Source organism: Nematolebias whitei, chromosome 13, assembly GCF_014905685.2.
Source record: "Nematolebias whitei isolate Nwh7 chromosome 13, NemWhi1, whole genome shotgun sequence".
Taxonomy (NCBI): Eukaryota; Metazoa; Chordata; class Actinopteri; order Cyprinodontiformes; family Rivulidae; genus Nematolebias; species Nematolebias whitei.
In genome coordinates this window covers 35,230,290-35,240,522 of record NC_056510.1, presented here as the reverse complement: position 1 = coordinate 35,240,522, position 10,233 = coordinate 35,230,290, and the positions used below count along the sequence as shown (strand labels likewise).

Below are 10,233 nucleotides of genomic sequence, written 5' to 3'. Positions count from 1 at the left end.
TGGGATGAACCAGTCTTTGCCGTAATGTATTTTGGGGTTTAAAATCCTACACAAAACAGGCTCTAGAGCAATGTGGATATCCTAACTGGGCCTTCCTGAAAGCAGAGAAGAAACCCAAACAGGACTCCAGTCAGCCATCAGGTGAAAAGGAGGAACCCAGACCCAGACCAGTGGTCATTCCGTATGTTGAGGGAGTATCAGAGAAACTGAGACGTTTATTTTCTAAATATAACGTCCCAGTGGCTTTTAAACCCCAAAATACATTACGGCAAGGTGGAGGCCTCCGGGTTCAATTGTCCCCCTCTTACAATGCTGTGATTGCTGGTATCACTCAACCCCCTTTGAATAGTAAACAGCCATCAGTGTGCTAATGATCCTTTGTTAGGCTGATGGTCCTTCTTGAGCATGTGATCAGTTGGTTTTGGTTGTCAGCAGCAAAACTGGCTGATCCACTCTGAGAAGGTGCTATTTAAGAGACTGAGCTGAAAACAGCAGCTCAGACTGAGGAAGTCTCTTGGATGAGAGACGAAACGTTTCTACATTTTTTTATTTTTTTTATTTTTTACTTTGTTTTGTTTTTTGTTTTTTTGAATGTCCAGAGGACCAGATTGAACTTTCTTGGATTCTTGACACATCCTTGCATGTCTATGTTGACGACATTGTTGTTTATTGCTGAGCTAACACAGTTGCCAAGGTTTTCCAGCTTATACAGTCTACATTTGACATCATTCAGTCAGACTTATTCCATCTCAAGCTGGTGCTAAATGCTGACAAAACCAAAGGATGTTATTTTCCAACTGAAAGTCAGTGCCAGCAACTCTTCCTCCTGTCTCATCCATGCATGGTGTTCCTTTTGAGTTTGTAGATTCTTAAAAATACTTGGGAATTTTGGTTGAAGCACATCTCTTTTTTAAACCACATATTGAAAACTTGATAAAGAAACTGAAATTAAACTGGGTTTCTTTTTCAGAAATAGATCTTGCTTAACTCTGAATGTCAGAAAGCGCCTTGTAACCGCTACTTTCCTACCGGCCATTGACTATGGTGACATTATTTACATGAATGCCCCTGCCAGCTCCTTGCAGATGTTGGATGCTGTCTACCATAGTGCACTAAGATTCATAACTGGTTGTAACGATTATACCCATCACTGCACTCTGTACTCCTTAGTCAGATGGTCATCATTGTCTACACGTAGGCTTTCACACTGGTTCATTTTCCTCTATAAATCCCTCATTGGTCTGCTACCTTCTTATATCTCCTCCCACATGTCACACCATCAGTGCAGTTACAACATGCGCTCTCAGGCCATCATTACCTGCAGCGTTCCCTCAGTGTGGACTGAATATGGCAAAAAAGGCCTTTTCCTACTCTGCTCCTGCAACCTGGAACACCTTGCAACAGGAACTCAAGTTGTCCACCTTGATTTATTGAAGGGGTTTTAAACATTTGATAATGTCAATAGAAAAATCAAAGCAAATATTTATTGTTTTTAGTATTTTACCCTTTTTTACTGCACACTGATTTATTGTTTTATACTCTACTCTCATTTTAACTGCATTATTACTGTAGTTTATTCTTGTCATTGTTTATTGTTATTGTTGTCTGTACTTTATATGTTCTGTCTGGAACAGGTTCATTTTGTAAATGAGTCCTCGTGTCTCAATGAGACTAGCCTGTATAAATAAAGGATGAATAAATGAATGATGCCCTTTGATGTGAAATATAACATCTGCTCAGAGTAGTATGCCTGAGGGGAGTCTGGCATCTCTGCGGCATCAAATGGAGCAGTCAGTAAGCAGCTGTCATTGTGTTACCTTCACAGTGAAGAATTAGGAGGGGTGTCATGCTGGTAGGTACCTCATAATTTTATGGTCTGTTCCAGTGAATTGCGCCTTTTTGTTGCATTCCCGGCAATGTTCCCTCTAATTTTTCATGTGTCTGGGCAAACACCCAAGCACCCTGAGCGCACTGAGGACCACTGTGAGCAACGTCAGATGCGCACGCTGTGACCACACACCAGTATCACACTTGTTCTAAATGTGGGATCATAGCAAGTTACATGGCTTATTAAAAGAATTAAATTACAGCAGCAATTTCCATTAGTTTACTTTTAATATAAGTGATTTGGCCCACTCAAAACGAAAAAGAGAATAATCTTGTTGTTCATGTGATGAGTAGTATGTTAAATGTGAGGGTCCTGCTTTGGTCTGAGTGAGAGTCCAGTTGTGGCTTGGGTGAGGGTCCTGCTCTGGAAGATGGTTAGCAATACGGTGTCAACACATTGGTGTCAGAAGCATATTTGTAATGTGGGGAGGACACAATGGTGGTGGTGGTGGTGGTGGGGGGGGTCTGGGGTCCTCCCCCAGGAAATTTTTAATAAAGTCGATGCCATTTCCTGCATTCTGGTGTATTTTAATAGGTGGTTTAACATCTAGTTTTACCTACACAAGTAACACTTGATTCATTATCTATTTTAGAGTTAATTAGAGTTAATGGCACAACAAGATGTAGCCTGACCAACAGCTCTCCTTGTGTGAATAGAGCATCCGCCGCTTCTCTCACACATCCTAGTCACAGTCTAAGAAACACAGTGTAGCATAAGCTAATTTTTAGGGGAAAAAATCACTAGCCAATATGAAACAATAATAATAATCACTCCTTCTTACTAATGGCCTAGTATTAAGCAATATGATCATCATCCATCATGTTTATTAGTAGCTTAAAATACCTAATTAAAACTTCAGTAATGGGCTAGGTCTACTGTAACATTACCCAGTTGTAGGGTCAAGAGACAAATGTAGCATTAACACAGTATGAACAACATTCAGGAATTGTTTCTATAAGAACATTATCAAATATTTTACATGAACGGTAAGATCAGTCCACCCACGAGGAAATGTAACCCAGAGTAAGATAATCTTGAACAAACAAACAAAGGAAGAAAGCTGTAATGTGGAGGTAGTGAAGCTCACTAAGACTAAATCCACAACACCAAATATTATTCCTTGGTATATGATGAAATATGCAGTAACAAAGCATGGAAAAGCGCAAGAAGTCAAGGTTGCTTGTAGCTACGTAGCTTCTTTGAACTTAGTTCGCATGTCAGCGGTGAAACTCCAGAAGACGCTGACTGGCTGGATACACAAATCACGTGACACAGGTCTGTATTGACTGGAGGGGGGGTTCCGTCCGCCACTCTATATGCATCAGGCGGCTGAACTGTACAGACCGCTGCACTTGGACTGACAGTTTATTGTAAAATGGGAGATAACCTTGTGGCCAGTTCGCATCTGCGTAGCGTAGATTTTCTTGTGCACAGAGAATGTGCAAGCAGTGCGCGATTCCGCAGGCACGTATCTTAGATGGAACATTGATTCCCGGTAACCAACAACTTTCTGACTTCTACTTTAGTAGAAGTCAGGAGACTTCTACTTTGAAGTGCTATCCTCTGCTGTGCTGTAGATGCCACAAAAAATCTTCCAACAAGGATGGCTGATGTGTGAGGCCTCAGTCTTGTAATCTGATCATCATACTTCATCACTGGTTTAGGGATAGTCCAAGACATCTTTATGTGGCAACAATAATCTGTCTGAAAGGACCATTAAGTTGTTGTGAAGGTTATTTAAAAAAGGGGTTTGCTGTAATTTATAGCCGCCACGGACATCCGGTTAGAGATGATTTAACACTCATAGCTTCTTTAAGTCTTTAGCTCTTCATTTGTTGGTTATGCTGAGTACATGGGTGTGGTCTACAAACAAAAAATAACAAATTCAAACGAAATGCAGAATAACTCTCCGAAATAATGAGAAATATGCTTCATGAGGTTGCAAGAGGGTATTCAAAGACCACAATTCACTCATAGCTTAGCCATTAGTAATAATATAATTCAACATAACCAAATACATACAATACAATTACATAGTTTTCATGAACTCATGGCTAGGATTCCTCAACCAACATTACAGACAAAGCATGGACAGTTTCAGCACCATTAGCTATGTAAGAAAGTCTAAAACGTGAACCTTGTTGGCTACTCAGGATGTCACATGAACCAGTTAGATAACTCGACAGTCAGACTGCTTTCTGTCTTAAAGACATACACACAGAACAAATTAAGGCACTTTCAACAATAAAAACAAGAAATTTCACAGACATTGAGTATACACATATAATATAATAAACTGAATATAAAATAAATAATGTAAATTTGATGTAAGGCAAAACCTGTTAGATTTTGCAAATAAAAGTTCTTCAGAAAGAATTTGCTTGACAAAATTGTCCCATTGTGGAGGCCTAATTCTGCCACTGCCTCAGCAGCTAAACTGAGAAGCTAAGTTACGAGCTAAGATAACAGGCCGACATCGGGAAAAAAACTCCGTCTTGTCAAAGCTCCAAAATTCACAGTTGAAACCCGTACCTTCCTGTAAAAAGTTGTTTTTCTCTGCAAAAAGAAGCTGAGAACATGTTTACTGATTTTTTATTAAAAGCTTTGTGTGAAAAATGCTATGCTAAAGAGCTCAAACCAAACTGAGCGTCCGCCATTTTGAGAACCGAAAAACAGGAAAGAAAGACAGCCCGTGTCACTTCTAGAGGTCTCTCTCCCATTTTTCTTAAAGAGACACGCTGCTCCTCCCGGTTCAAACAGGCTTATACTGCCATCCTGTGGTAAAAAAGGTACTACACTCAAAACAAATTAACAACATTTCTTCTTAAATTTGACAATAAGTACTAATTATTGTCCAATTTCAAACAATATTATCGTTTAGCACAATAATTTCTGAGACAATTAATCGCCCAGCAAAATATGTTATTGTGACAGGCCTAACGGTATATATTATATGAGATAGCATCTCAAAATTATCACTTAGCATCGCATTATTATGACTATGTTAAGACCATGACTTAGCATCATGGCAAAAATGGGTTTCTATAATTAGTGATATAAAGTGTTTTTAAAAATTCTGAGTGCCTTTTATTTATTACTTTATTTCATAGTTGTTAGTTTATAAGGATGCGTTTTTATTTATTCGCTGATTTACTTGCTTTTCAGTCATCATGTGTCAAACATCATTTTGTGACTTTCAAATGCGATGGACTCAGATATTCATCATTTGATATTCAGTAATGTAAAAATGTTTCTTAAGTTTTCCTTTTTTTTAATCATTTTTGGGAAATTTCTTGTAGCTGAGTTTTATTCCGTTTTGAGTGTGTGTTTACAGTCTTTGTATTTAATCCATTCAAAGCTTCCTTGCTACCTCAAGTCACAGATTGTCACGATGGGGTGGGAGGGGGTGGCCGCGGTTTCTTCAAAGGGTTCCTGAGGTCGTAAAGAACTTCACCTGCTGCGCGATCGCATCGATCTGATTGGCGGCTTTAGTAGTGATCCGCAGGCTCGCCTGTGATTGGCTGAGCTTTCCTTCAGCCCGCCCACCGCCGAGCAGAGACTCCGCGACTGTTTCCTTCGATGCATTGAATCTGGGACTTGGCCCCGGGGCGGAGCGGCTCGACTTACAGACTGACTAGCGCGCGCCATGTCAGCTACGCATGAATACAGAGCCTACCTGCGGAACACCGTGGACATGGAGGCGGGCCAGCACCGCTTCAACCCACCGGCGCAGGTTTCGGAGCCCACATACCGGTCGCTGCTAATCGGGACCCTCGCTGTTATGGGATTGCTTCAAGTGGCCTCCAGCATGGCGATCTTTTTGCATCTGACGGGTTATCTCCAAGAGGTAGGCAAAGCTTGAGCCCCGGTTCTAGTTTCTGTCTCTGCGCAGCAGTTCACCTGCAGGAAGTTTGATTTAATCTCGGTTTGTGTGTGTAAACATTCAGCCCTCCTACAAAACAATCTGGCAACGCTTTCGAGCTGCGCGCGAGTTCAGAAAGTCCGACAAGTCTTTGCGCAATTTTACACCGTCGTAAAATGTCAGATAAGTTCCTCCTTTAAACTTTATAACTCCTTCGCTCTGAGGGCAGGCAGCGTGCTCATGTGGAGGAAGAGGAGAGGCGTGAAAGTCTCTTCTGCGGCTTCGTGCGCTCTTTGAAGGCTTCTCACGCGTCTCCTGTCGCAGCACGAGCGCACGAGCCTTTGGTGACACTTTCCACCGACACGAGTCAGTTTTTGTTTGAGATCTTGTCTCTGCAGAAGCTGCCGCATAAATCAATCCCGGCTTTACGCAGAGATGCTGCAGGGGCTGCGCTGCGCTCAGCGCGCCAGATGTTGTTTGCAAATTGCAGATGTTTTCACTTGAGAATGCAGCGTCTCGTGTTTACATGCCATTTGTGGCTTCTATTTGCAATTTGTATGAGTCACAAGTTGTAAACATTAAAGCATAAGCAGAACTGTTTTTCCGAGCCGGAGAGGAGGTCTGGGAAAGTTCACGCGCTTTTCTGCTCTTCTTCAAGTCCTCCACGGTTTGTCAGCTGCGCATGTTTGTCCTCTCGCAGGCTAAATGGGATGCATCAGATTTAAGTTCTGTCAGGCTTGTTTGTGTTACTCCAAAATGGTTTTGTTTTTTTTTGTTTTTTGGATTGTCATGTTTGAACAAGTCAGCCTTCCTTGAAACATCTCTGCCCTGTTCTCTTCCATCATGTGAACGTCTCTGGTACAAATGCATTGTGATGGGGATAGTAAAGAAAACACCACCCAGGAACTCAAGAAGTTTACACTCAATGTGAGTTAACAAATCTTCAACCAGGTCTGAACTGGGCCACCTTCTGCTCTGGTCAGCTGCAGACAGAGCAGGATCGAGAGGGTCCGAGCTGGAGGTACTTTTAGGTCTCTATTTATTTTAAAACATAAATAATTCTGATTATGAGCTCATGGACTTTGAGGTTTTTGTTAAACGGAGCAGAGCTGCTCTTAGTTTGAGTCTAAAAATTAAAGTAAAGCATAGAGGCCTCTGAAGGTATAAACTCTTTTAATTCTTCAGTTGCCACACAACACACATGGGTCTGAATGGTTTCTGTACTTAAATGAAAAAAAGTATAAATTCATGGACCAAAAATCTCAAATGTATGGTAAAAAGAAAATCTGAGACAAAAAAATAACAGACCAGCTACCAGATTTTATAAAAAATAATGGGCTCTCTGTAAGAATTTACATCCATAAGCAGCTTGTATGTCAAGATGAAGGTGAAAATGCAGAGTAATTACACAACTCTACTCTGCATCAGTCTGCTACAGATCAACATTTACAAACACTTATCGCTCAGGATTACAGGCTAAAGTTAACTAGTATAAACCATAGTGGGGCGGCTGTGGCTGAGTGGTTAGAGCAGTCGTCCTCCAATGCAAGAGTTGGGGGTTCGAATCCACCAGCAGTCACATGCCGAAGTGTCCCTGGGCAAGACACTGAACCCCTCATTGCCTCCGATGTGTGTCCCATCAGTGTATGAATGTGATAAAGCTTTGATTAGTCTCTTTAGAATGATTAGCTTAGTTCAATTAGCTTTGTAGAGATCTAGTAGAGTGCTGTATGAATGGGTAAATGAGACACAGATTCTAGTGTAAAGAGCTTTGAGTATCTTGATAAGATAGAAAGGCGCTATATAAGTACCATTTACCATTGTGCTGTGTTGAATTTAAATCATTAAAAAAATGGAATCAAATTCGGTGGTGTCCAATCCTGGTCCTCGAGAGCCAGATGTTTCTCTGCTCCAACACACCAATGGTTAAACTTCCTCTTCATGTTCTGCAGCCTGTCAATCACCAAGTGATTTAAATCAGGTGTGTTGGAGCAGAGAAACATGTAAAACCTGCAGGATAGTGGCTCTCGAGGACCAGGACTGCAGTGGTTGTTTGTCAATGTCTGCTTGAATAAATTCAAAGTCTTCAATGATGTGCTTGCACCTGGAGTTAAGAATGTTAACTGGGACTCCTAACTTGTGTGCATGGGTTAATATTCCAGTAAGCCTTTTGGAGGCATTGCGTTGAGTGCAGAACTTGAAATAGAAGAGGAAAGCAGAACAGAGCTTGAATTTGTCCTGGTTTCAGAAAACGAACTGCTGCTGTAAGTGGATTGTTTTCTTCTTTGTGATTTCATGTAAATGACCAGCTAAAAGTAAAGATAATGCTCAGAGGGTTGAATTTGTTCAGCTTCAACTTGTTGCAGGGGATTGCAGAGAGACACAAAAAATAATCTAACCTTAATCCTGCTTGTTTTTCTCTCTCTCTCTCTCTAGACAAATTTGTCCACAGCCCCACACCAGCCCATCGAGGTGAGTCTGACATTGATTAACATGTTTCCTTTCAACAGCAGCGTCACACTGTCACTGCTGCCAAAAGTCATTTGTGGAACAATATTGCAATACCAAATCCCCTTCACATCTGTGGCAGGCAAAAATGGGCTTCCCCCAGTATCTGTGTGTGTGTGTGTGTGTGGGTGGGTGTACTGTTAATCACTAAAAAATTTTAAAGAAACTTTCAGAAGTAATTATGGATTTAGACTTACAATCAGTCAGAAAAGGGTGGGTTGTTCTCTTCGGGTCGAGGGTGAGGTTGTGCCTCAAGTGGAGGAGTTCAAGTGTCTCGGGGTTTTGTTCACGAGTGAGAGAAGAATGGAACGTGATATTAACAGACAGATTGGTGCAGCATCTGCAGTATTGTGGACTCTGTGCCGGTTCATTGTGGTGAAGAAGGAGCTGAGCTGTAAGGGAAAGCTCTCTGTTTACCGGTCAGTCTACGTTCCTACCCCCATGAACCCTGGTTAGTGTTCCTCTGCAGGGTAGATGGACTCTCCTTTAGAGAGAGGGTGAGAAGTTCAGTTATCAGGAGAGACTCAGAGTAGAACCGCTGCTCCTCCACATCGAGAGGAGCCAGTTGAGGTGGTTCGGGCATCTGGTAAGGATGCTTCCTGAGCGCCTCCCTAAGGAGGTGCTTTGGTCATGTCCGACTGGGAGGAGACCCCGGGGAAGTCCCAGGGCACGGTGGAGAAACTATATCTCTCGGCTGGCCTGGGAACACCATGGAGTCCTCCCAGAAGTGCTGGAAGAGGTGGCTGTGGAAAGAGATGTCTGGACCTCCCTGCTCAAGATGCTGCCCCAAGACCTGACTTCAGAACAAGTGAAATATGATGGATGGATGGATGATGGATGGATATTTACAATCAACCCAATTTAAGTTAGCGACCACAGCACAGTCTTCTTGGCAAACACAAATTTATCAAGAACTCAGTCAGTTTTAAAAATATTCAGCTAAAAGCTGGTGTTCTAGTTGCTGATACTAATATTCAACAAATAAGCTGAACACTAATTGTTCAACTTGTGTTTAAAATGTTGCCATTAACTGTTTGGTATCAATTTATTACCAAAATATCACAGACCACTGGATGGATTTTAATGAAAATTTTAGTATTATCATTGTATGCACATCTGCATTTAATTACTTTTTTGAGCTAGTCCAATTCAAGATGGCTGCCACGTGCAATGGTCTTAGAAAACACTAAAATAATTTAATTCAGCCAGTTTTACAGTTATTGTGATACAATTCTAATGTGGTTGTAGCTGAAAGTCATTCACAACTCATACTCATCATGCAATATCTTTGTCTAAAACTTTGATTCTAACTGTGGGAGTCAACCCTGTTTGTCAACGAAATTTCCCTTCTTCTTATGTTTCCCATATTAATGAAACTTTCAGAAGCGAGTCATTAAATGTAAATGTAAACTGGGGTAATAAGAGGTTTCCATTTGGCCAAGACAACCTATTTTCTTCTCGGACAACCAAACCTTGCCTCGAGGATGTCCGCTGGACAACCAAGTGAAATAGATTTGGACTAAAATTCTCCGTTGCTGTGACGGATTTCCATCATCTGTAAAAATCAAAGAGGGAAAATACCTGTGCTTTGTTGTGGTATTTTTATGCCTTCCAATTTAATAATGATGCAGGAATTAAACTGATGCTGCTTTCAGCAAATAAAGAGAACCAGAGCCAATCAGAGCAGGTCGTGCTGCCTGATACATGGCAGGTGCTGCTACATTAACCAAAGGTGATGACATAATAAATTATTAGTATTAAACGTATGGGGCAGCACGGTGGTGCAGCTGATAGAGCTGCCGCCTCTCAGCGAGCAGGTCGCCCCAGTTCAAATCCTGACCAGGGACCTTTCTGGGTGGAGTTTGCATGTTCTCTCCGTGCATGTGTGGGTTTTCTCCGTGTACTCCAGTTTCCTCCCACAGACCAAAAACATGCATGTTAGGCTGATTGGTAACTCTAAATTGTCCCTAGGTGT

The 10,233-nt window shown here is 41.6% G+C and overlaps 1 protein-coding gene across 1 annotated transcript in view; it reads left to right on the top strand.

Moving 5' to 3' along the window:
* The first annotated feature begins 5,475 nt into the window (after window positions 1-5,475).
* tnfsf11 (TNF superfamily member 11) overlaps window positions 5,476-10,233 on the top strand; it is a 16,243-nt gene continuing 11,485 nt past the window's right edge. The window contains exons 1-2 of the mRNA XM_037686617.1: window positions 5,476-5,735; window positions 8,187-8,222. Of these exons, the coding sequence (XP_037542545.1) occupies window positions 5,535-5,735; window positions 8,187-8,222 (237 nt within the window). The 5' untranslated portion in view covers window positions 5,476-5,534. The remainder of the gene's footprint in view (window positions 5,736-8,186; window positions 8,223-10,233) is intronic.